Below are 27,124 nucleotides of genomic sequence, written 5' to 3' on the forward strand. Positions count from 1 at the left end.
AGATAAAAAGTAGCAAGTAGGTCAGCAATTGCTCCCATGCAAAACTCTAAACTTTATTTCACTTTTATTTATATATTTAACCATTCTAAAGTATTTACGTCTCGCTTTGACAAAAAAATGAAAAATATAAAAGGAGCAACTTTGCTCCTCTTCAGGAAGAGAAGGGTTATTTATACACAGCTATATGGAGATAGTTTCCTGCTTTACATACAAAGAAAAATAATAATAAAAAAGTGCTTCATTGATCAAAAAAGACTAAGAGCTGCAAGCGTTTATTCACACTGTACATCACAGACCCCCCAAACCCGTATCAGAACCTCTTGGCACCTGTCATTATGAACTGCAGAATATTAGACCTTGTTTTCACCATCTATTTGTACCATAAAACCATACTGGCACCGTGTGTGACACAAGACCATTTTCCTTCAAAAGCATGTCTCTACTCACCTGCTTTAATGGAAAAGTAAATACCAGCTCTGTATGGTGCTTCCATTTCCTATTCCAACTTTCTCTAGTATACCTGGAACTCTATAGAACTACTATTTATTAATCTTTGTTGGCTACTCCCCTCAAAACAATTTCATTTCATATTAAAAAGCCAGATTGGAATTAGATTTTGCATTGCTTCTCCCTGTTGGAAGAAAATGAGAAGTGTGAAGAAATCATACCCCTGGCTGCTTTAAAGGTTCAAAGGGTCTTCCTACATACACCTCTTGGATCCTTGATTTTCATTCCCAAATGCTTTCTTTGTATTATTGTGTTTGACGCAACACATGCACCTTTCACAAAGAACATGGAAAAATCAGACATCAAGAATTAAATATGCTGATGTGTCTTTCCTCTATCAGGAATTCCAAGACACTCAAAGCTTTATAAACTTCACTTCAGAAGGCATTGCCTTTATATTCCCTCTCTTGGTAATGGGTTCATTGCAACTGTGCAGTTTCATTTTAAAAGACTGGTCCACTTATTCCACTGTTGCCCCTTGAAATGACCTCAGTGTAACATCTCTACCTCCATGCTGCTCCGATTAACATGGAGCTTCCCTCTCTGTGCAGCTCTGAGAAACCAAAGAGAATTTTCATGCCAGTGCTACACATTCACGGCAGCCTCTGGCTCTCCTGTGGAAGCTACCCACATGATGCATGGGAGCAACATGAAGGGCGGTTCTGCATGCTAACTGGTGGCATGGAGAAGACATCACGTGGTGGCAGGTTCAAGTGGTGGAGGTCCAATAGAGGAAACATGTTCTCTAGGACAAGGCGTGCATGTGCGTGTGTAGAAGATGGAGGCCCATCACTACTTGAGGGAATATTTAGGCAGAAGTGGCTTCAGCTTAGCCTAGACAATAACATCAGGTAAAACAGGTATTGGAACTCTTCCCCCTCCAGTGTTAAGCAGAGCATGTTTTAAGGGAGGGAGGGGAATAAAAGCTAAAAACAAAATTAGGACTCGCACCTCTATAGGCCAACATTTAAAAAGTGATTTTAATATCAGGGAAACATTTTGAATTTGTTGTGATCAAGTCATACTCTTACAGAAGAGATTTCTGCATAACGGAGGGGGCAATTGCCCCCACTTTTGAGCATCAGCAAACTAATCCTCACTGACAAGCGGACTCCCCTTCTTTGCAGAAAAAATCCTACAAATCAAGGCTACCCCACACTTGCTTTGGGGCTCTCTCTTGGCCAACATACATTCTGTCATCTGACTTTGCACACAGCCTGTCAAGTGCAGTGAAGCAGCTCTGCCTGTTGGGTAAACTATTTTTTAAAAATGGGACGACGTTAGACATTTTAAAAGCTACTAACAAGCCCAGATACCAGTTCCTTTATAACAAGCTGCACGTATAAAATCTTACATTGAGGTGCCAGTTTAAAAACAACCCTGAACAGGCGGCCTGTCTAATCCCTCCCCTCTCACATCCCTCAAACAAGCACACACTTTCTTTAGCCAAAGCGGTCCAGGCCTTTCCCACTCCAAGCCACAAGTTGGCCAGCACTGGCAAAGAACTGCCCAGTGTGGAGATCTGCAACCAATCCCCCTGCCCCCGATTCGTGCAGCAAGAAAATCTAAGCCCACTCTAAGAACAGAGAGGGGGAGAGAGAGTTCTTTTGAGAAGGCAGCTTCCATTTCTTCTAGCAGCAACAACTTCCCAAGCAGCAGTTTGCTGTCAGGAAGCATCAGGAGTGACTGAAAGCACTAGCACTGAGGCTACAGGTATTCACAATGTCTCTGGACTAATTGCTCCTCCGCCGGTCCTCTCAGCAACGTAGAATCCTCTGTCTGCAGCACAGTTCAACAGGAGGGCAGCTAAAATGCCTGTAGGAAAACAGATTCCAGCCTGGCCCCCCCTTTTCACAGTCTTCCAGCAAAATCCACACAAAATTTACATGAGGAGGAAAAGGAAACGGGAGTAACAGTTGGAAAGAAAAGGGTTTCTGCACTCCACTGGTACATGCCCAACATCCCGTCCGTCTGAGCAGTCTTCTGTACTCTCCACTCCAAAGACGCCAAAGTGCATGGCTTCTCCAGCCCTACCAGCTTCAGCCCACGAGAATGTGCTTGTCTGCTTAAAGGAGAGAGGCAGCATGGTCTCTTCTCAGCTTTCCTTCCAGGCTGGAGCCTCAGTTTGAAGTGGCAGCAATGGGTTTGTCCAATTCAAGGTCAAGGCTGGAGCAACTCGGATGCAAGCTGCTGTAGCAGGATTTGCAGACTCGGCTGGGTTCGAAGAGCTGCTGGCTGGGGACCGGCACCTTCTGGTTACAGCAGCTGGAGCAAAACACATTCCCACAATTCCTTCAGTCAGGAACAGGAAGAGAAGAAAGTAAAATAAGTTTGCAGAATACAGTTCCCACCACAAAATACACGACTTCATCTAGTGGTCGCAGAAAAGGGTAACCTTTGGGGCAAGCTGCCAAAGAACAGAGTTTGAGTAGTGGAGGTGATGTTGCTATGATGCCCATCCAAACAATAATGGTGATCTGGAGGGGTGAAGAGAGGGCTACGTTCCTTAAATCCCCTTGAGCCACAAATTCCTTTTGTGCCATGTGTTGGTGCAACAGAGCACTACAGCTATTCCTCCAGCTTATCCTGGAAATTGCTCCCCAGTGGTTAAACATGAGAAATAAACAACGAATCAAAACTTAAGGACTAGCGAGCCAATCACTCCTCCAAAAACAAAACAAAAAATTGACAGACGCCAGCCATAGCCCAGTGGAGCTACAGTAGCACCGTCCTTCAGCACAGAGAAAATGTGAGTCAAGAGGGACCATGCAAAGCCACACAGTGAGCAGCCAGAGAAGATGCAGCCCACATGCTGCGAGTGATTCGGCAGCCAGCACTGTGTCAGGCTCAGCCAGCAGGGGCATATTAGCACATGCACCTTGGGCAGGGAGAGAGGGGTGTGTGTCTGTCACTAGAAACCACAATCCCACACTTTTGCTCTCACACCTGCATTCCCAAATTGAGCTCTGGTCAGCTTAAGCTGACAAGCTCCCCAGCTCATAATCCTGGACCTCCAAATCTAGGCAGACATTTCAAACATTTACACCTTGCTCCAGGCAAACTGAATTTTGGAAATGTTTTGCACAGTAACACTTGGGCCTGCTCCTGTCCAGTACCTGTATCAGCTTATGGAGGGAGATGAGAGGCAACAAGCTGGACAGAAAGATCTCATGGGACATGTCACAGCCTTGATGTAAAGCTTCAATGCATGTAGTTTTTCTTTATGCTAATTATCAATGCACTCACAAGCAAAGGAAACACCTATTTTTCATCTCACAGACTTGGTCTTCCCAACTTGGCAAAGCACCCTCTAGATATCAAGCTCTAACCTTTGCATTGGGAAACTCACTCAGGCTAGACTTGGGCAGGAGATTTGGAAGTCTTCTTATGGACTCCAATAGAAACTGCTATTAGAAAAAAACAGCCAGAGTGAAAAGTTTAATGCAGTGAAGGAAGAAAGAATGCTCTACGGAAAAGCCATTCAAATGCCCTCAGTGGCTCTGGTTTTGAAAGGATGATGGTTCATAGCAGGACCTTGCTGCCAAACCAAGACTACTGTTTCTTTTTGAGGGGAATACCTGCATATTTTGAAGAGTCAAGGCTATTTGTGGAATTTTCTGCCTGGGTACATCTCTTCAAATCTCACACAAAGGAATTACTTTGTCCCCAAACAGGCTCTTTCATCCATCTTGGGGGGGGGGGGGGGGTTGCCAGAGTCCTGGAGCTTACTGTCCAAGCCATACTCCTTCCCATGGTTCCACCTGGCTAGCAGAGATCCTATAGCCCCTTTTTCCTTGCTCCATGTTCACTGCTTTTTACACATGCTTGCTTAAAGATTGCTTTGCCCTTTTACCCTTTTCTGAGGTGGTTGTTCAGATATCTCTTGGCACACTGCTCAAGAACTCCCCACTACCACTATTGTCAGCCCTCCCTCACATCAATTTAAAAATAGAAAAAAAGGCTAAAATAATTTGATGATTACTAATACAAAGTAAATGCCTGTTATTACAATGAAAACGCTCCTTGGGCAAGTCACGTATGGCTTAGCCAATGTAGCAGTATGGAACATGAAGCAAAGAGGCTGGATTCTAAATGTCACGTGAGAATAGATGCCCACAGATTTTAACATCCTACAGGCTTTTGTCATTCATCTCGGGTTTAACCATCTCTGAGCAAGCAGAGCACAAGGGAAGGAGTCAAAAGTTAGTTTGGAGAGGTTATCAGAGAAATGCAGACAGACAACAGAGGCTGTTGCAAATGCTCACCAAGTCTGATCAACACGTTCAGGGGCCCTGCAAGGAGGGGAGAGAAAGCTCAGAGGGGAGACTAAATCAGAGAAGCTTAAAAATGGCACGATAGGACCACTGGCTTTCCCCTCTAGCCCAAAAGAGGGTAATATACAGCCACACCTCAGTAACCTCCAAACTGTGTGTCATAGGAAAACTGTTAGGGTTCTGTGAGAAATTACGGTAAAGGGCTTTTGTGAGCCTATGTTACCCATCCACCAAGGAGGCTGCCTGCTGCATCTCTGCAGGATTTACTTCTCTGGGCTCACCTATTTCCAGTCAGGAAGCATGCCAAGAACAGTGGCTGATGCAGAAACATGGGCTCCGCTGAGAAGGGTTGATTCTTAATTCCATTCCTACAGGAAGGAATGGAATTTCTAGGAAGGAAATGTTTTTTTGGAAATAGGAGACACATATGCCTCCAGTTTACATATAAGGAAAATGTGCCTCAGGTATCAAAGCCTGGGAAACACCATTCAACTATTAAGTGATATTAGGCTTAGGTGGGGATGACAGAGAAATTCGTTTGGGGGGTGGAATTGGAGCAGTTTTCCTAGGTTCAGCCCCCAAGACTTCGCTCTGGTTCCTGCTGCGGCCCCCGAGTTGGTCTGCAGTGAGTCAGGCCAGTTCACGGATTTTCCAGGCATTTTATGCATTTTTCCCGTAGGTTCTGTAATTTGTGCTAATTATGGCCGAATTTGCACAAATTGCTGAGAAATTTGCATGAATTGCAGAACCTGTGGGGAAACCATACAAAAAGGTTTCCAGAGTTCGGGGGAAAGCCCACAGCTCGGCTCACACGCTGCGGAACTCCACTTAGCCAAAAAAGAACCAGATTTCCCAGGGGTGGACATCCCTAGGCTTAGGACATCATCTGAGGGCACATGATGCAGCCAGCCTGCTGAAACTAAGCAGGTCCAGGTCTAGTCAGTGCCTGGAATAGGGACCACCTGGAAACCCTATGACGGAAGGAAGGGAGGACAGAAATGTACTACATAAAAATAAATAATATTATGGGAAAAGATATGGCACACAGTGTCCCAAGTTGAATCCAACCTCAAAATCCGTTCCTACCCATTTTTGGTAAGCCTTCTCAGCCAAGTAAGATGACCGGGTTCAGTCCTCACACACTTAGGGTGCAATCTTCTGCATGTTTAGCCAGAAAAAAGTCCTACAACTCCCAGCATTCCCCAGCCAACATGCTGGGAACTGCAAGACTTCTTTCTGGCTAAACATGCAGAGGACTGCGCCCTCAGAAGACCAAGCAACAAAATGGGAAGTTTCCAGTGTTCTTCAAAGCTCATCTTCTAACAGATTTTAATCCAAAGTAGGTGAATACCTTATGTTCAAAGTACAGTATAAGGCAGAGCATATGCCAGATGCTAACTGCCAGAATAAGCCCAGGGAGATATAAAACGGGGGAAGATATTGATGCTGCTGCTTGATGGGAAACAAGACAAGTTAGCAAGAAACAAGAAGATAGGCAAGGCTGCTACAAAAGGCTGGAGTGCCAACCTTCCCTGCTTCATCCAGTGCATAGAGCCATGTCGCACTCCTCTAGTACTTTCCATATGAAGCAGTAAGACCTGCGCCAGCCAGACACAGAACTCTGGGATGGACGATGTTCATTCTTCACTGGATCCAACTGGCTCTGCTGTGAGGCTAGCTGTGAGGCTCTCTTTGAGAACCTAAATACCACATATAGCAGTTTTTGGGTGCCATTAAGGAAACTGGGAAAACACGAAAATGGTTTCCATAGAGGGCAATCAGTTGGGAAGGTCTCCCGTGCCTTAAGCCCTGTGGTTTTCCACAGCTCCCATTCATTTCAACAGAGCTTTGTATAGGAGAACATCCCAGTTGGGTTGAGCCCCACATTAATTGGAGAGGCAGTGCAGTTTGGATTTTCTGACTCATGCAACTACAGGTCTTGCACTCGAGAGGATGACAGCAAAGGGGCTGTGCCACTCTTCTCTGGCCACCTTGTTGGCACCAGGTTCCAATTGGAACTGAGTCTTTGTGGTGGGCTAAGATTCATACTCAAGTCCGATGCAAAGGCACCAGGAAGCCTGGAACTGGCAACCGGGGGTAGGACCACTACATGCAAAAGGGTTGGCCAAAGGCCATTCAGACAAACCGGTGGCTCAAGCTAGAGTCCACACAGCCGTAGTCGAGGAGTTTAAAGGGATGGATGGAGGAGCCATAGCTCGGTGGCAGAGCTCTGCTTTGCATCCAGAAGGTGCCAGATTCAATCCCTGGCATCTCTAAATAGGGCTAAAAAAAACCTCCTGCCTGAAAGCCTAGAGAGCCACTGCTGCCAGTCAGTGTTGACAGCACTGGGCTAGATGGACCAATGGTCTGATTCAGTATAAGCCAGCTTCCAATGTCCCTAGGATCACCTTCCTACTCTAAAAGTGGGGCAAAAGAAAGGTGATGTAGTGTAGAGGTCTCATCTTACACATGTTTACACAGAAGTAACTGACCCCCTGGGCTGAGCTGGCTTAGTGGTTAAGACGCTGAACTGCAGACTGGAAGGTCGGCAGGTCAGCAGTTCGAGACCCGAGAGCTGCGTGACAGAGTGAGCTCCCGTCTTCAGTCCCAGCTCCTGCCAACCTAGCAGTTCGAAAGCAAGAAATTGCAACTAGATAAATAGGTGCCGCCTCAGCGGGAAAGGTAACGGCGTTCCGTGCACCTCGGTGTTCAGTCATGCCGGCCACATGACCACGGAAGCATCTTCGGACAGCGCTGGCTCTTCGGCTTAGAAACGGGGATGAGCACCGCACCCTAGAGTCGGACACGACTGGCTGGGGACACCTTTTACCTTTTTAACTGTCCCCCTACATTCAATAGAACTTATTCTCAAGTAGCACTCTGGCAGCCTTCCCCAATCTGGCCCCCTATAGATGTTATGGATTACAACTCTCAGAATTCCTGTCCATTAACTATGCTGGCTGGGGCTGATGGGGGTTGAAGTCCAAAACATCTGGAGGGCACCAGGTTGGCTGCACTACAGCCTCAGAGTGTGATATCCAGAAAGCCTCTGGTTCAAATCTTGCCTCTGCTATGAACTCACTAGATGGCCTCAGGCACATCACTCAGCCCCACAAGTGCAACATGGAAATCAGGACACAGACCTACGGTATTGCAGGGCGATTGAAAAGATTACTTGAAATCAACTATATGAAGCATTTTGAATACTTGAAAGTATGCTCTGTAAACGGGAGGTTTTAGACAGTGGAATTATTTCATTTGCGGGATCAGAAGTACTGAAAATAAGACTAGACTGCACTGTAATGTTTAAACTAGCGGTAGGCAACCTTTTGGGGCCCTGGGCACACTTGGCAATTTGAGAAGCAGTCCTGGGCACCCCTACAAAACGGCTGCCATGGAAGGCATGACAAAGGACAAGAAACCTGCCCAAAAGACTGAGTAAAAGGCAGAGGTGGGGTCTGAGCCCAAAAGTACTGAACAACTCAGTTGAACCCATCGTTTTCAGCACCAATAGGAGCTTATCTCACAGCAATCCCACCTGCGGGTAAGGAAATGTATTCTTTTTTTCTTTTTGTTTTTAAGTGGGAGGGGTAGGGCACCTTGGTGGGCACCAAGAAAGGTGTCCAGGAGCACATTGATGCCTGTGGGCACCACGTTGCCTACCCATGGTTTAAACCCTCTTGCAGTCTGTCAAGAGGTAAGCACCTCTGTCATAGCCAAGGAAGAGGCTGACTTTGCATAGAGAGAGAGATGGAGCAGATGTGAAGAATGTAAAAAAGAAGTTAAATTCAGCCACCCCAACTGCTCTGCTTTCCCCACATGATGACTCCACTTGCTGGAGCACCAGAGTGTGTGGCTGTTCATCCTGGGTGGGGAGCGGCTCAACCAGGGAAAAATGCTAGCCAAAGGGCCGAAGGAACCGCTCCTGGACATGACAGCAGCACAGCACATCTGCAGCCCTTCCCCCTTCTCTGCCCAGGGCGCACATTACCTGCAGTGGTGCTTCCTGCTAACAAGCCAGAACACACTGTCACAGCCATAACAGTGAGCGGCCAGATGATCTGGAAGCCACCGGGTCACCTAGGAAATAAGGAAGACAAAAGAGAGCTTTAAAGTACAGTATTGCCATACACCTTTAAAACGTGGGGGGAAAGAAGGAAATAGCAATAGAGGAAGAAAAGAAGTCTCATGATTTACAGAGAAGAGTCAGCATTGAGTTTGTTTCTTTGATGCCAAAGAACAGAAGATTCTTCTTGCAGAGTAATCTAAATACCAAATTTTCACAGCCTCAGACAAAACCATAGCAAAGTTTGCCAACTTCTTTGTACACGTACATAGCCAAATACATTGATCCTGCATGTGTTAGTTTAGGAAACGCTTTCATCATATCCCAACGAGTCCAGAGGCAACTGACAGCAGGGGGCTCTTTGGTATTAGAGACAACAGCGACAAGGGGGAAGATTTACAGAGACTAGTGTTAGAACCAGAGGGATATATAGCAGAGCTGAATCATTAGTATCATGTGCTGATATAAAGAAAGGGAGAGGAAGGCCACGGAGATGGATTTTGCCTGTACCTCTGTGTCCTGTTTATCCACCTGCTCCCAGCTGGCTTCAGAGAAAATCTCTGTACTGCAGCGAGACAAACAGTTCTGATCCAGATTGCTTTCCGAGTCAGGTATTGAAGTCTGTTGGCAAACAAACACAGCTGAAGAGAACCAACTCCCAATTCCACAGAACATGGATTAGACAGCTGAGAACAGGGAATCCTGTGTATCGCCTGCTTGGACAGATCAGATTATATGTTGTGGGGCAGGGCAGAAAGACTGGTTCTACGATTTCTCACAGATTCTCAAAACAGAAAACCCAAACTCAACGCTAAAATTAGAGTTCGCAGGTAACTATGGCAAATATTGCCACAAGAGTCTTTGGTGAAAAGACTTGCAGGGCTTGTATGTTTTGGCGATGTCTGGAGGTGCTGAAGCTAAGGGACAGCTGCTGGTTGCCACGGGTACATAAAGGGGTGTGCGGTGCAAGATGATGGAGTGAGGTGGCATGCATACGGGACTGCACAAGCTCCGGCAGTAAACGCTGGAATCCCCAAATGGACCCCCTGGTTTCCAGTTCCTTCAACAAACTGCAAACCACTGACAGTGCCAACCATCAGGTTTATTCCCTTGAGAAAGATTAATTTATTTTAGGCCCTACCGTAGTAGTAATGGGGCATAGGGAAGGGAATGGGGCACAAAACATCCCTCTGGAAGGAGAATTCAGACAAGCCCTGACACAACTTGGGGGAAGCAACAGTGGAGTGATGGTGACCGCAGTGGACAGCAGCCATCCCTTCTGGGTGAAACCGTGAAGACCATCGTGGAGAACAGCATCAGAGTGCCTTGGTCCCCTTGCAAGCTCTGTAAGGTGGGTGCAGAAGCTGGAGTCCACAGGTCCCATGCCCCACTTGTTCCAGCTTCCTCAGATGCTGCTGCTTCTAGTTCTCCAACTAGAGACAGCTACAGCCCTGGCAGAGCTTTCTCCTGGAGTACCCACACTGTCCTCTGTGGGAGCTGCTCTACTGGAGACACGCACAGAAAACAATGTCTTGTGTATCTTCAATGCCTGTAGCTGTAGATTAAAACCTCTGCCATGTGCATCCTCATAGGCTACAGGTGTCTGTTCAGGGCATAACCTTGAAAGCAAACATAGTACTTTGAAACATTACTATTCTCAAACCTGTTCCTGCCAAGCTGGTTTCCATGAACTCGTGTCTCGAGGTCTTTAAATAAACCCAGTAAGCACACCCTGCAACTCCTTTAAGCCAATATAGCCAAAACTAGTGGAAGAAATTAAAGATCACTTTCAGTCCCTGGACTGAGAATTCTTTAAAATAAATAAAAACATCACCCGGCACAAACTTGTTTAAACTGATGATTAAGCAGGAGACCATAATAAGCACCTGATGCTGCATCATCCCTACTGAGCCCAGCGAGAGAAATAAATAGTGAGTCCTTTCACTGAAACACAAGCTGACACATTTCTATGTGAAACCCAAACGTTTGCCAAGAAGAAGTTCTACATAACGCTCAGCAGACCCTGCATTCAGAAAGCTAGGACCAGGGATACGGCGCCAGGCAGCTACTTCCACTGGCACATCACTCAGGTGGACCAACAGCCCCTTGTCCTGCCCCAAACTGACCTGCCAGCAAGCCCACACCCCATTGTTTTGTTTTTTGTTGTTGTTGTTTTTTCTGGGGGATTTTGTTGTGTTTTTAGGGGTGGGTAGCCTGCCTGATAGGCGGGAGCGAGGGGGCATGTGTCCACCTGATGGAGGCAGTGGGGGGAGTGTTGGGGGCCAGAACATACTGAGGCTGGGCGGCAGGCGCTGGCGGAGCGCTAGGGGCAGGCCATGCCAGATGAGGGGAACCAGGGAGAGATGTGTTGTATCTGTCCCCTGCTCCGGGCCTGTCCAGAGCCAAAGGATGGCTGGGGGAGGTGTGACCCCATCTTCTGGCCTTCATTTGCTGCTCTGCAATGCCAGGTCTGTTACCCAGAAAACCTCCCTCATCCATGACATGATCCTGGATGAGGGCGCAGACCTGGCATGTATTACGGAGACCTGGCTGGCCGAGGCTGCTGCTCCAACCCTTGCAGCCATGTGTCCAGCCGGATTTTCGTATGCACAGCAGCCGAGGGCTGGGGATCGGGGAGGGGGAGTGGCTGTTACCTACTGAGAGTCCTTGGTCTTCACCAGACCCCCTCTCCAGGAGACCAAGGTTGCTGAGTGCATGTACTGGAGGTTGGGCCCGAAGGGCAGTCTGGGGATTCTGCTCGTGTACCGTCCACCCCGCTGCACGACTGACTCCCTGGCCGAGGTGCTTGAGGTGGTCTCTGATGTGCGTGTACAGTCCCCTAACTTATTGGTGTTGGGGGACTTCAACGTACATTCGGAGGCCATCCTCACAGGAGCACCTCGGGACTTCTTGGAGACCGTGGCCTCCTGGGAGCTGCACCATATTCTAACTGGGCCCACCCATGTAGCCGGTCATGCGCTAGACCTTGTGTTTGTTTCTGGAGAAGTGGGGAGTGATCTGGAAGTTGGGGGTATATCCACCACCCCCTTGTCATGGTCAGATCACTATCTGGTGACGTTGGACTTCTCGGTTCCACAACCCCTCCACAGGGGTGGAGGACCCATTAAAATGGTCCGCCCCAGGTGTCTTATGGATCCAAATGGATTCCTGAAAGCGCTTGGGGATTCTCTGGGGCACACCAACGGCCACTCGGTAGGGACCCTGGTGGGTGGCTGGAATGCCGCAATCACTGGGGCATTAGATCAGGTGGCTCCGAAACGCCCTCTCCCCCTGAACAGGGCTCGGACTGCACCATGGTTCAATCCACGGTTACGAGCTCTGAAACAGGAGGTGAGACGGCTAGAGCGCCGGTGGCGGAAGTCTCGCTCCAAAGACGATCAGACACGGGCTAGAGCTGTATCTTCAGCCTATCACGTGGCGGTGAAGGCAGTAAAAAAGGAATATTATGCTGCCTCTAGGGGCCGCGGTGGCTTAGTGGTTAAGATGCCGAACTGCAGACTGGAAGGTTGGCAGGTCAGCAGTTCGAGACCCGAGTGCTGCGTGACAGAGTGAGCTCCTGTCTTCGGTCCCAGCTCCTGCCAACCTAGCAGTTCGAAAGCAAGAAATTGCAAGTAGATAAGTAGGTGCTGCCTCGGCGGGAAAGGTAACAGCGTTCCGTGCACCTGGGTGTTCAGTCATGCCGGCCACATGACCACGGAAGCGTCTTCGGACAGCGCTGGCTCTTCGGCTTAGAAACGGGGATGAGCACCGCACCCTAGAGTCGGACACGACTGGTTGGGGACACCTTTTACCTTTTTATGCTGCCTCTATCGCGTCTGCAGAGTGCTGTCCCAGGAGGCTGTTCCAAGTGGTCCGGAGCCTGGTCGGTCCTGTGGCTCCTGAACCACTGGAGCATTCTAAGGCCTCCTGTGAGGCCTTGGCAAGGCACTTTGCGGATAAAATTGATCAGATTAGGTGTGTTACTCTGCACGCTGTGGATACAGTTAGTGAGCAAGAGGCGGCCTGTGGCAAACCAGTTTTGTGGGATCGGTTCCAGCTTCTTCCTCCTGATGAAGTGGACAAGGTGCTTTCATCTGTAAGGCTGACCACCTGCTTACTTGATCCTTGCCCATCGTGGCTCATTATGGGCTGCAGAGAGAGACTGGGTGAGGGGATCAGGGCGGTGGTGAACGCCTCCCTTGAGGAGGGAGTGATGCCATCAGCCCTCAAGGAGGCAGTGATAGGACCACTCTTAAAGAAGCCCTCCTTGGATCCTCAAGTTCTGAACAACTTTCGCCCAGTCTCAAATCTGCCATTTTGGGGCAAGGTGATTGAGCGGGTGGTGGCGGTGCAGTTGAAGGCACACTTGGAAGAAACTGATTATCTAGACCCATTTCAGTCGGGCTTCAGGCTTGGGCATGGGACAGAAACGGCCTTGGTCGCCTTGGTAGATGATATGAGGAGGGCTCTGGATAGGGGTGAATGCTCCTTCCTTGTTCTCCTCGACCTCTCAGCGGCTTTTGATACTGTTGACCACGGTATCCTCCTGGACCGCCTGGAGGGGTTGGGCATTGGAGACACCGTATTGCGGTGGTTCTGGTCCTTCCTCTCCGGCAGGTACCAGAGGGTAGCACTGGGAGAGGAGGTTTCGGACCCATGGCCACTCACTTGTGGGGTGCCACAGGGTTCCATCCTCTCCCCGATGCTATTTAATATCTATGTGAAGCCACTGGGGGCTATCATCAGGAGGTTTGGGGTGCGGTGTCATCAATATGCGGATGACACGCAGCAAGAGTGTTGGACTGGGAGCTGGGAGATCCAGGTTCTAGTCCCCACTCGGCTATGGAAGCTCACTGGGTGACTTTGGGCCAGTCACACACTCTCAGCCCAAGCTACCTCACAGGGTTGTTGTTGTGAGGATAAAATGGAGAGGAGGAGGATAATGTAAGCCGCCTTGAGTTCCTTGCAAGAGGAAAAAAGGCGGGATATAAATGCAATAATAAATAAATAATAAATAAATTCAAATCTTCACCAAGGTTGGCCGTAGAATCCCTGTCCAAATGTCTGGAGACGGTGAGTGGCTGGATGGGGAGGAATAAGCTGAACCCTGACAAGACCGAGGTACTTTTGGTGGGAGACAAGAGGACGCTGGGGGATGTTGACCTGGTGTTGAATGGGGTACGGCTACCCTTGAAAGACCAGGTTCGCAGCCTGGGGGTCATTTTGGACTCCCAGCTGTCCATGGAGGCTCAGGTGTCAGCTGTGAGCCGGACAGCGCTGTATCAACTCCATCTGATACGGCCGCTGCGCCCCTTCCTTCCCGACCATCTGCTCCCATCGGTAGTACATGCCCTGGTCTCCTCTCGTTTAGACTATTGTAATGCGCTCTACATGGGGTTACCCTTGAAGACGGTTCGGAAGCTGCAGCTGGTACAACGCGGCGGCTCGCCTGATTAAAGGCAGCCGCCGGCGAGATCACATCACTCCAGTGCTGAAGGAGTTGCACTGGTTACCAGTTGTTTTCCGGGCCAAATTCAAGGTGTTGGTTTTGACCTTTAAAACCCTATATGGTTCCGGCCCAGCCTATCTTAAGGAGCGCCTCCAGCAACACCAGACAGGCCGCTTAACAAGATCAGCCTCGGATGGCCTTCTCTCTGTCCCATCAGCCAGGACAGCTAGACTGGTGGGGACGAGGGAGAGGGCCTTTTCTGTGGTGGCCCCCACTCTGTGGAACTCCCTCCCTAGGGAACTCTGCCATGCCCCCTCTTTAATGAGCTTCCGTCGTGTATTAAAAACGTGGTCGTTCAGGCAGGCATTTGGGGTGGGTTAGGGTATTTTAGAAAAAATTTTTACTGTAGAATTTTATTGTTTTAAACTGTTTTATTGTATGTTGTACATTGCCCAGGGTGGCTGGGTGACCAGCCAGATGGGCGATTAATAAATTTAATAATAATAATAATAATAATAATAATCCTCTGTGTGAGGAATGCTCCTCTGGCTCCCTTCCATCTAGCCAGGAAATAGCTGGGGAACCAAGACACAGAGAGAGAGGAGTGCAAGAAATCAACTTCTCCCTTTCCAAATTATTGTCCTGCTGAGAAAGGACTGGGCTATTTAGGAGACAATTCTCTCACTTGCGCCCCCTCCTGTCTCTCTTTCTGAGCAGTTTCAAGAGGCACCCAGGGGAGGGAGAAAGCCTGCGGAGTCTGAACACAGTACCTAGGCTAGCCTCCCCCAACCTGGTGCCCTCCAGACTACGAGGCCGACCATCCCCAGCCAGCATGGCCAAAGGCTATGTTGCGGAAAGCTGGCCTAGGCTACACAACAAGCTCAGGAGGACCTCAAAAACCTCACCCCTTTCCTTTCAGATGAAGAGCACGGCAGCACACAGCCCTGCTGCCAACCAAAGAGATTTGCCGATTTCAGAGAGTTTAAGGGCAGGCAAACAAAAACTCCAGCCGTTTAAAAACACAAGCTTGCCCGCAGCTGCACAGCTCTACTCAACACACAGGACAAATAAACAGAATAAATAAGTAAACGATACAAAACCCGCGTGGCAAGAGCTTTCCCCGAGTATCGTTCTGTGTACCAGGGTAGCAGCTGGAAGGCTCAGTGGGGTCTTAACGTATGCAGCCAAAGAGGGGGAAACGGACTCTCACCACCCCACCCAAAAGCCTTTAAAAAGTCAGCAACTCTGTTGGCTGAAGGGCCAATCTAGAGCCAAGCACAAGCCCCACGGGCTACCTATCAACACCCATGGGAATCACAACCCCCTCCAATTGCCACTGACTAGTTTGCTTACTTGGGGGGCAGTCCTATGGACTGCGCCCTCGCTGCTCAGGGGCTTCTGAGATTCCTATGCTTTGCGTGGCTGAAGCCAGCAGGGCGGGAGGAGCAGCGGAGGCCATCTTTGCCTCCCCATCCTCCGTCTGTGGTGATTTTTGCTAGACGGGTTTTTCAGCCTGTCTAGCAAGGGTGCTTTGGAGTGGGAGGGAAGAAGGCTGGAGGTAGAGATGTGAAGACCCAGGAAAAAAAGGCCTTTTCCCGGGGGGGGGGGGGGTGTCTGAGGCCCGTTTTTGTTTTCTTTTTCTGAAAAATTGCAAATATTGAACAGCTCTGGATTATGAACTATTTAGTTTTAGAATTTAATACGAGTGTTTATATATTGTTACCCAGCCTTTACTTCCCACAAAATGATGTCTAAAAACTATCTAATAAGAACATTTTTATAGAAAGACTAGAGATGTAAAATGGCTGGAAGTAATGAAGCCATGGGGAAAAATGTTTTCTTCTCTGTATGATTACCAGCATAGTTATTTCTTTCATTCCTTATTAAAATTATTGATTTAACGTATCTTTTACTGATAGACATTTATACTCCGTTTCCCAACCTGTGAGTAGAGTCACCACATCATAATAATGGAAGTAAATGTACATTCTTGACCATTTGGGTTTTGTTTGATAGAGTCCTGTGTTACTGGGCTTGTTCTGGTTAGATGCTGCAGCAGTCAATTAATGTAGTTCTAATCTAAAAGCCACATCTGAAAAAACACTGTAGGTTATCCTGCCCCTGCCTCTGGCTATGTGAGAAAAGCATGTGGGTTACCCCACCTATGCGTCTTTCTTTTTTTTAATTAACTTTGAAGTTTGCGTCTATAGAACTCACTGCCACAGTTTTAATAAAGTTCTTAATTTAGACCTCACCACTAGGGAATGCTGCCTCAGCTATAAAACCTTTTAACTGCTGCCTTTGGAATAAAATCTCTCTACCCAAAAGAGACTCGGTAGCCTGGTTCCTATGGCGTAGTGTCAGCCCCATGCCTACCACTAGAGACAACTTTTCCACATAAACAAAATAAGATGTTCATTAACAGAAATTATTACAAACGTGTATAAAATGTTATTCTTCAAATAATAGGCTGGGATTGCTTAAAGATTCTTAAATTAAATATGAATGCTTACCATTCCTAAGCTGAGTCTTTCCTGACTAAATAAAATCTCAATAGCTTTTCCTTCAGATCAGATTTCCCTAACCTCTGCCGCACAAACAGGAACAGGCTTAGGAATTTCCCTAAACTACCTTTCAAACAGGGGCAGATGCTGTACACTAGTCCCTCTCCTTCCAGTTTTTCCTGCTTCTGGGATGATTCCAATGTTTCTGGGACAACTTGCTGATGTTCCTTCTGGTCAGAAGTTAAATAGGAACCTAAAATATGTTATGTATATCTTGGTTTGCTCATAAAATTATCACATTTGGTACATTAAATGTAAAAGTATAGTTTATTCAGCGAATAACTACAAAGTTACTATTTAATTTTTATTTTTTAAAAAATATGATAATTTTATGAGCAAACCAAGTTAGACATTAAATAATTTGAGGAACAGAAAGACTGCTTTACATTCCTAAAGCAGCCTTCCCCAACCTGGTGCCCTTCAGATGTTTTGGACTACAATGCCCAGCATTCCTGATCATTGGCCATGCTGACTGAGCCTGATGGGAGCTGAAGTCCAAAATATCTGGACGGCACCAGGTTGGGGAAGGCAGTCCTAAAGCAATAAAGTCACTTTAGATCTGTAAAGAGCACTTAAAAAATAAATACTGCTTTTTTGTCAATTTTCTCCAAAATTTCTGGAGTTTCCCCCCCCAAAGCAGTTTTTTCCCATGGCCTCAAAATTTCTAGAAATTTTGCATCTCTAGGGAGGCGGCTCAGGATATCTCGTATCCTGGCCTCTCCAGTCTCCTCCCCTCCCCACCCACCAGAATGCCCCTTTTCCTCCTCTGAGGTCACTTTTCCAACCTCAGAGAGGCAGCTGGCATGGTTCTCTCTGTGCCAACTGTGAGGGGATGGGGCGTAGGGTCAGATCTCCAACTCCCCCTTCCAAGGTCAGACTGCAGTCTCTGACCTTGGAGGGGTTTTCCAAGTCATCCTGTGGTCCCTGGAATGCTCGCTCAGGCCCCCTACAATTGCTCTCTTATGCTCTCATCCAGGCTGCACTACGAAGAATAGGGAACATCTGGCTGGCTGGCAACCTTCTCAACTGCCCACTCCCCTTAGAATAGGCATCACACCAACGTGGAGTTGCCTTAAGACTCGGTAGTAACCAGTGTCAATTGCCCTGCAGTAATGAAGGGAATAGGACAGAGGTTTGGCCCAAGGATTGCCAGTTGCTGGCCACCGTTAGAGAATCTGTCATCACACAGTCATCTGTGTGATCACAGTCAGCGTGGCATAGTGGTTAGGAGTGTTGGACTGGGATTGGGGAGACCCAGGTTCTAGTCCCCACTCGGCCATGAAGCTCACTGGGTGACTTTGGGCCAGTCACCGACTCTCAGCCAAACCTATCTCACAGGGTTGATGTGGGGATCACATGGAGAGGAGAAAGAGGAAAGCCATGTAAGCCACGTCGGGCTCCTTGCAAGAGAAAAAAAGGTGGGATATAAATGTAATTACCATTTTCTAAACCACAGGTGGGAAACCTGTGGCCCTCCGGATGTTGGACTACAACTCCCATCATCCCTGACTATTGGCCATGCTGGCTGAGGCTGATGGGAGCTGAAGCCCAACATCATCTAAGGGCCACAGGTTCCCACCCCTGTTGTGAACACTGAAGCAGCTTTAAGCATCCATAAACACTCACACACCCCTGGCCCAGCTGACTGTCTCTTAAAACCAGTGATAGGGTTAAAATGAAGGAGCAGAGATGGCTCTTTCGAACGAGGACTTGTGGGCACGTATGGAAAATACAGCCATCTTTAGATCTACACAGATAGCGGGAGCTGTCTAACAGGCCCAACTGGTGCATAACCGCCTGGTATTTCAGTGGGTTTGGGCAGGGCATGGAATGTAACGTAGGCTTCACAGCAGCAGCAGCAGCAGCAACGCTTGGGCATCTTCTGCTAATACATGCAGTAGAAGTTCCTTTATACGTTTTAAAGGCAGTTGCCCTTCCCAACCAAATATGTATTTATTGCATTTATATCCTGCCTTTTTTTTCCTCTTGCAAGGAACCCAAGGCGGCTTACATGATCCTCCTCCTCTCCATTTTATCCTCACAACAACAACCCTGTGAGGTGGGTTGAGCTGAGAGTCTGTGATGGGCCCAAAGTTACCCAGTGAGCTTCCATGGCCGAGTGGGGGCTAGAACCCGGATATCCCGGCTCCCAGTCCAACACTCTCGCCACTACACCACGTTGGCTCTCAATAAATAAAGCATGGTTTTGCAACTTCTGCTGACTAAAATCACTGGTACTAGACACACCCACATGCTCTTCCCAAAACACGAGTCACCTTGTAAAAAGCCATTCGTATAGTTGCCTGCGATGAATAAAAATCGCCACAAGGTGACCGAGCAGGAAAGCATTTGAGAATCAGGAGAGAGCTGGTTCTTTTTGCCGTTTTTTCCACACACACACACACACCCTTTCAGGCCATCAGCATGCCACGAGTGGCCAGGATATATATATGCGTAGGCAAGCAGGCGAGTTGTTTTTGTGGACTTATTTGCAAACCCGGTAGGGCAGGAGCGCTGAACCTCTTTCAACCCGCTGAATTCTGTTTTGGAAAAGTCCTGGGGCGTATTTCAGTGGTGGGTGGGACTGAAGGCAGTTGGAGTGGGGCCAAAGGCAAAAAGGTAGGACCAAAGTGTCAAAAACACCAGCTTAAATTTTAGCTTAAAGCTCTTACCGCCAGCAACTAAGCCTTAAGAGAGGCATTTCAACCTTTTCGAATGGGGAAAAACTGCACCGAAGCCAGGAAGCCACCAAACAACTGGCAATCGGGGGGAAAAGGTCAGTCCAGGAGGAGGGCATGTGGCCCTTTAGGGAGCCTCGGAGGGCCAGACTGGGACCCTAGCCAGGTTGGACTTGCCCCCACATCTGAGGTTCTGCACCTCTGCGGCAAGGAGCATCTACCTGCCTTGCCTAGCCGAGCCCCTTTACTCACCACTTCATCCCCATAATCCCCGTTGAAACGTAGCGAGCTGTTCAAGTACTGGCTCTCCAAGCGGCTCTTCAGCTCCTGCACCTGCTTCTTTAAGGTCTCCACCTCCTGCTGGTGCCCGCTTTCAATCTGACGGAGGCGCTGCTGAATGACATCGGCATAGACTGGCATCCCGTCATCATCCAGGTGACTCCGGGCAGGCTGATCTGGGCTGTTTGCCGTCTGCTGCCGGCCCAGAACGGTGTGAACCCACTTGTGGTGCAGGTTGCGTAGATGCAACGGGGCAGAACTGCAGCTGGCCGTGGAGACCTGCCGGCTGAGGGGGGCCTTTGTCCTGCCTTCCTCTCCGTTCATACAGTGTCCATTTGGGGCAGGGTATTTCTGGGGAACGATGAACCCTGCTGGGTTCTCGGTCACCTTGTTCTCCGGCTCCAGCTCTCCATTACACACAATCTCTTTATAGTCAGCCAAAGGCAAGGCACAAGGTGAAGGCGTTGGGTCGGGTATGTTGCTGCTCTTAGGAGTCCTGTTTAGGTTCACTGCCAGCCTGTGTAGCTCTATCGAGTCCTCCCTCTCGGGCCTGCTTTCGACAATTTGGGAAAGTTCATCAGCGCTGTTATCCAGGGGGTGGAGCCAATGGCAAGAGACAGTCTGGATCAGCTCTGTCTTGGCTCCAGTCTCTGTTAAGGTTTCAGTAGAGCTCTCCATGTTTGATGTTCCTGCCTCCTGCAGGATAGGCAACGGTGGGCTGGGCTGGGGGGTACCGTGGGGGCTTTCGATTTCTACTGGAAGTCTACTAACACTGTCCTCCTCTACTCTTTGAACGTTACTATGTACAGCATTGTCCAAAAAGCCAGGCTGCAGCTCCGCCACCTGAGATGGCTTCTGGACAGCAGAATGGAGAGCCATGTGCTCATCCTGTTGTCCTTGAAGCTCAGAAGCACCCTGTAAATCCACCTGTTGGTTGGAAACTGGATTGTCTAGTACGGTATCTGTATCCAGCTCAGTTTTTCTGTAGACATTATCAGCAGAGCCACCCAGGTTTTCAGTCTGGCTTTCCTTATCCAGGGCAGCATCCTCTTCCCCTTCTTTACCTGCTGCTTCCTGAGTATACCTCACACTCTCCTCCAGGCCTCCTTCCTCCTTGGTAGCCTCTTGCAAGATGTTCTCCATCTGTCCCTCTGCCACAGCTACTGAAAGCTCTGCTCCAACTAGAGTCCTGCCTGGCTTGCCCAGGGTTTCTCCCTCAAAGGGATCGTCCCCAGCGTTCCCGAGGCTGCTGAGCTCCAGGGAGCGGCGGTGTTCCTGCCATTTCTCATTGAGGCTGGGATCGCTACTGCGCCGGTTGGTTGTTGGTACAGTGCTGTCACAGGCCATTGTTAGATTGTCAAATGACCTTGTCTTTGGTAGCCTAGAAAAGTAAGGAATAAAATGTGAAGAATAGTGTTAAATTATTTGTTGCATTCTTCCCCAGTCATAACAACCAATCACTACTGCAAACAATTATATATTACAAGTTGGCACACTTTTCCAACAACTTATGAAATACAGGCACCTCCCTCACATGCTAAACATCTGCTTATCTTACATTACACTACCGGAACGCTGAGCTCACCTGCCCAGAGGCTGATCTTCGGGGCTGGAACCAGGGACTAGGTAAGGGGCACAGGTGTCATCCGCAGGGGTAGACGGGGAAGAACATGGCAAGTAAACAGCACTCCAGAGCATTAGGTTTCGCACATGGCACACAGGATACAGCACCTGAGAGAAAAACAAAGTGGCTGAGATTGACCTGCATCGCAATTTAATTTGCATTCTAGTACTAAATAAATTAAAAATAAATTCCCCTTCATGGATCACTGCCTTGTTGTGGCGAAGGGGCTTGCGTAACTCAGTGAAGCCATAAGCTATGCCGTGCAGGGCCACCCAAGACGGACAGGTCATGGCAGAGAGTTCTGACAAAATGTGGTCCACTGGAGAAGGAAATGGCAACCCACTCCAGTATTCTTGCCAAGAAAACCCCATGGAACGTATCACAAGGCTAAAAGAGATGACGCCGGAAGATGAGCCCCTCAGGTCGGAAGGTGTCCAATATGCTACTGGGGAAGAGCAGAGGGTATTTCCAAGTAGCGCCAGAAAGAGTGAAGTGGCTGGGCCAAAGCCGAAAGGACACTCAGCTGTGGATGTGTCTGGTGGTGAAAAGAAAATCCGATGCTGTAAAGAACAATATTGTTTAGGAACCTGGAATGTCAGATCAATGAATCAAGGTAAGCTGGAGGTGGTCAAACATGAGATGGCAAGATTGAACATCGACATCTTGGGAATCAGCGAACTCAAATGGACAGGAATGGGCGAATTTAATTCAGGTGACCATCATATCTACTATTGTGGGCAAGAATCTCTTAGAAGAAATGGAGTAGCACTCATAGTCAACAAAAGGGTGGGAAAAGCAGTATTGGGGTACAATCTTAAAAACGATAGAATGATCTCAGTACGAATCCAAGGCAAACCATTCAACATCACAGTAATTCAAGTCTATGCCCCAACCACTGAGGCCAAAGAAGCTGAGGTTGATGGGTTCTATGAAGACCTACAACACCTTCTAGAACTAACACCAAAAAAAATGTCCTCTTCATCATAGGGGATTGGAATGCTAAAGTAGGAAGTCAAGAAATCACCGGGATAACAGGCAGGCATGGCCTTGGTGTACAAAGTGAAGCAGGACAAAAGCTAATAGAGTTTTGCCAAGAGAACATGCTGATCATAGCAAACACTCTTTACCAACAGCACAAGAGGCGACTCTACACATGGACATCACCAGATGGTCAATATCGAAATCAGATTGATTATGTCCTTTGCAGCCAAAGATGGAGAAGCTCTATACAGTCAGTAAAAACAAGACCTGGAGCTGACTGTGGCTCAGATCATGAGCTGCTTCTTGCAAAATTTCGGCTTAAATTGAAGAACGTCGGGAAAACCACTAAACCATTCAGGTATGACCTAAATCATATCCCTGATGAATATACAGTGGAGGTGAGGAATAGATTTCAGGGATTAGACCTGATAGACAGAGTGCCTGAGGAACTATGGACGGAGGTCCGTAACATTGTTCAGGAGGCAGCAACGAAATCCATCCCAAAGAAAAAGAAATGCAAGAAAGCAAAGTGGCTGTCTGATGAGGCTTTACAAGTAGCTCACGAAAGAAGGGAAGCGAAAAGCAAGAGAGAAAGGGGAAGATATACCCAACTGAATGCAGAGTTCCAGAGAATAGCAAGGAGAGACAAGAAGGCCTTCTTAAATGAACAATGCAAAGAAATCGAGGAAAACAACAGAATGGGAAAGACTAGAGATCTCTTCAAGAAAATTGGAGATCTCAAGGGAACGTTTTGTGCAAAGATGGGCACGATAAAGGACAAAGAAGGCAGGGACCTAACAGAAGCAGATGAGATTAAGAAGAGGTGGCAAGAATACACAGAAGAACTATACAGGAAAGATCTGAATGTCCCTGATAGCCATGAGAGTGCGGTCACTGAACTTGAGCCGGACATCCTAGAGAGTGAAGTCAAGTGGGCCTTAGGAAGCATTAGTAACAACAAAGCTAGCGGAGATGACAGTATTCCAGCCGAGCTATTTAAAATCCTAAAAGATGATGCTGTTAAAGTGCTGCATTCAATATGCCAACAAATCTGGAACACTCAACAGTGGCCACAAGACTGGAAAAGGTCAGTTTACATTCCAATTCCAAAGAAGGGCAACGCCAAAGAGTGTTCAAACTACCACACAATTGCACTCATTTCACATGCCAGCAAGGTGATGCTTAAAATCCTACAAACTAGGCTTCAGCAGTATGTGAACCGAGAACTACCGGAAGTACAAGCTGGGTTTAGAAGAGGCAGAGGACTTAGAGATCAAATCGCCAACATTCGCTGCATCATGGAGAAAGCAAGAGAATTCCAGAAAAACGTCTATTTCTGCTTCATTGACTACGCTAAAGCCTTTGATTGTGTGGATCACAACAAACTGTGGCAAATTCTTAAAGTGATGGGAGTACCAGACCACCTTACCTGTCTCCTGAGAAACCTGTACGAGGGTCAAGAAGCAACAGTCAGAACCAGACATGGAACAACCGATTGGTTCAAAATTGGGAAAGGAGTACGACAAGGCTGCATATTGTCGCCCTGCTTATTTAACTTATATGCAGAGTACATCATGAGAAATGCTGGGTTGGATGAATCAGAGGTCGGAATTAAGATTGCTGGGAGAATTATCAACAACCTCCGATATGCAGACGATACCACCCTAATGGCAGAAAGTGAAGAGGATCTCAAGAGCCTCTTGTTGAGGGTGAAAGAGGAGAGTGCAAAAGCTGGTTTGAAACTCAACATTAAAAAAACGAAGATCATGGCATCTGGCCCCATCACTTCCTGGCATATAGAAGGGGAAGAAATAGAAGCAGTGACAGATTTTACTTTCGTGGGCTCCAAGATCACCGCAGACGGTGACTGTAGCCATGAAATTAAAAGACGCTTGCTCCTTGGGAGGAAAGCTATGGCCAACCTAGACAGCATAGTAAGAAACAGAGACATCACCTTTCCGACAAAGGTCCGTCTAATCAAAGCTATGGTTTTCCCAGTAGTAATGTATGGCTGTGAGAGCTGGACTATAAGGAAGGCTGAGCGCCGAAGAATTGATGCTTTCGAACTGTGGTGCTGGAGAAGACTCTTACGAGTCCCCTGGACTGCAAGGAGGTCAAATCAGTCCATCCTAAAGGAAATCAACCCTGACTGCTCATTGGAAGGACAGATAATGAAGCTGAAGCTCCAATATTTTGGCCACCTAATGCGAAGAGAAAACTCCCTGGAAAAGACCCTGATGCTGGGAAAGACTGAAGGCAAAAGGAGAAGGGGACAGCAGAGGATGAGATGGCTAGATAGCATCACGGATGCAATGAATATGAACTTGAGCACGCTCCGGGAGAGAGTGCAGGACAGGAAGGCCTGGCGTGCTGTGGTCCATAAGGTCACGAAGAGTCGGACACGACTGAACGACTGAACAACAACAACAACAACTAAATAAATTCAAGAGCTGGACTTTGAATCTTCCCCCTACCCAACACATACTGAACTGTATCCCTGCTTGTCCGTTTTCTCAAATCGATGCAGTATTCCTGCCAGGTCATAGCTCATGCTCTCAACCACAGGACTTCATTAATTTAGAAAGGAGACTATTTCAAAAGAGGATGAATCGTTGCAAAGACTGGGAAAGCAAGCAAACATCCAACTCCAAGCAAGTTATTTTAAAGGGCAGCCGATTTTGCAACAAATTAGCAACCAGGTGGACAGTTTAGTATAACCCCAATTTTTTTGTTGTATTTATGACACTTATGCCTTTCTTTTGTTTCAGAAGACCTCAGCGTGGCATGTCTTTTCGCAAGAGGTTTCCTTTAGTCATACTATTTCGCTTAGAGCTGTTCTACTTGCCATACTTTACTGACACATCTTCCACCGGTACGTCACATTGCCTGCACCCATGTAATGATGGTGAGAGTGTGAATGCAGCCTGAAATTTTCCCCCCGAGTTTTTTGCAATGATCAATTTTGCAGCTGTTAGTAAACTGGAGATCACTGAACAATGTTTCTTAAGTAAATGAGTGAATGTAAGCATTATCACTTTGGGGGCCATAGGAAAATCATAGTTCATTATTGTGCACAGGTCGCCTAAAGGGGGAGACATCAAAACTGGCTTATTCCATTGGCTTCATATAAAAATGCGGCCGCAGGTTAAGTACTCAGGTTATGTTTTATTCTTCCAGTAGGCCCCAGTTACGGCACAGGTTAGGCACCTTATTCCAGGACAGTCCTTCCTTAAGTATAACTCCTGTTCTTGTACTGCCCTACAAGAAGGAACTCTGCCTTAGCCTTCCTGGGGGTCCTTCTGCTGAGTAGGTTTCCCATAGTACAGGCTAACCTTGGGAGTAGGCTGCTAGCTCTTTCTCTGAGAGCTCCCCCAGCAGCCAACCTGTCTCCAGTTGCCACTGCCTCCTCCTTCACTGGGCTAGCTTGAAAGGGGCTTTCTCTTGATCTCCAGGCAGTGAAGTTAAGTTTCCCAGGGTCTGCGTGGCTTGCTCTCTCCCTCTGCCAGAAAAGTATGTAGGATAGTTACTTGGACCTGGAGAAGTGTCACGATTCCCTTAGCCCCCACTTCACTTCAATGGCCAAACATACACAGACTAGAGGCTTCAGTCTACAGCTTTTAATCCATTACTTCACAGGGTCATACATATGCAAATTCTCACAGAAACTCTCCATCTACAAGGAATGCCTTCAGGGGATGCAAATCGAATTTTTGCCCACCGTTTGAAGAGGGAGGCTAGCCTAACTTAAGGAGGGGAGGTCCTTCTCTTCTCGTGGGGCCTCTAAGCGCAGCTTCTCACACAAGGCCAATCGGGTAGACCGTCTACCTTCTGCCCCACCTTCTCTCTCTTTGCTTTGCGCCTGGCATCTGTTAGGTCAACCTCCTGTTCGCTGCCTCTCACGGGGGGGGGGGGGAGTGAGGAGGGACCCTCAAGCTCGGCCATCTGTACGTTTGAAACCTGAGAAGCAGGCCTACTCATATCGGGACTAGCCTGGAAAAACCCCTCCCCCATGTCTGACGGTTCTCCTTCAGAATCTGAACTGCTATCCCACTCCCTGAGCTCAGAAACACCCCGACAAGAAGCTTGCCTACTCATGTCCTCTGATCTGCTAATAGTCCAGGCTCCCTCCTCCTAGGAGGATTCTCCCAGCTGTGACAGGACAGCATGGGGATTCCAGGGTGTCTCGGGGGTGTGTGCCCCTGTACACCCCCGATGAGTTGGTTTCATTTCTGCACGTTCCTCTGGGGTCAGGTAAGGCCACAGACAAAATCTTTCCCTGTTTCTGCTGACTCCATCTTCCCAACAACTTCTCTGTCCCCACCTCTGTTCCTTTATGCGCCTCCTCCTTCCTTGCTTCCTTCCCTTTCCTCTGCCACCATTCTTCCTCACTGTCCGTCTCCAGCCCACTCTACCTCTTTCTCCCCTCTGCCCTCCTTTCTCCCACTCTCCCACCCTCTGCTCTTTAATGGGCAGCTGGCCCTTGCCCGTCTCCACTCCTCCCCCAAACCCCAGCCGCAGCTGATCCTGGAGCTTGGGCCAGTCAGTGGGTGTGTGACGGCCACCTGTGACATCAGATCAGAAAACAGCCCACCAGCTGACTCTCAGCCATGAGGGGAAGAGCACTGACTGGCACAGCAAGCCCTCAGCAGCCCTCCGAAGTTTCTTCTTGATGTGAATCCAAAACATTTAAATAGCAGCGTAT

The 27,124-nt window shown here is 48.1% G+C and overlaps 1 protein-coding gene across 9 annotated transcripts in view; it reads right to left on the bottom strand.

Annotated features, from left to right (window-relative positions):
- Positions 1 to 256: 256 nt before the first annotated feature.
- Positions 257 to 27,124, bottom strand: part of MTMR3 (myotubularin related protein 3) — a 93,722-nt gene continuing 66,854 nt past the window's right edge. For 4 of the 9 annotated variants that reach the window (XM_084819331.1, XM_084819340.1, XM_084819332.1 and 1 more), the window contains 6 exons: positions 21,403 to 21,548; positions 19,791 to 21,198; positions 9,358 to 9,468; positions 8,773 to 8,861; positions 4,773 to 4,799; positions 257 to 2,799 (listed from right to left, as the gene is read on the bottom strand). In XM_084819331.1, coding sequence (XP_084675457.1) covers positions 2,628 to 2,799; positions 4,773 to 4,799; positions 8,773 to 8,861; positions 9,358 to 9,468; positions 19,791 to 21,198; positions 21,403 to 21,548 — 1,953 coding nt within the window. In that variant the 3' untranslated portion in view covers positions 257 to 2,627. Of the gene's footprint in view, positions 2,800 to 3,856; positions 3,915 to 4,772; positions 4,800 to 8,772; positions 8,862 to 9,357; positions 9,469 to 19,790; positions 21,199 to 21,402; positions 21,549 to 27,124 lie in introns of all 9 variants that reach the window. The other 5 variants (XM_084819335.1, XM_084819336.1, XM_084819339.1 and 2 more) reach the window with 4 other exon arrangements.

The sequence above is a fragment of the Heloderma suspectum genome, chromosome 13, assembly GCF_057233095.1.
Source record: "Heloderma suspectum isolate Gila_16-S chromosome 13, 16-S_ref, whole genome shotgun sequence".
NCBI lineage: Eukaryota > Metazoa > Chordata > Lepidosauria > Squamata > Helodermatidae > Heloderma > Heloderma suspectum.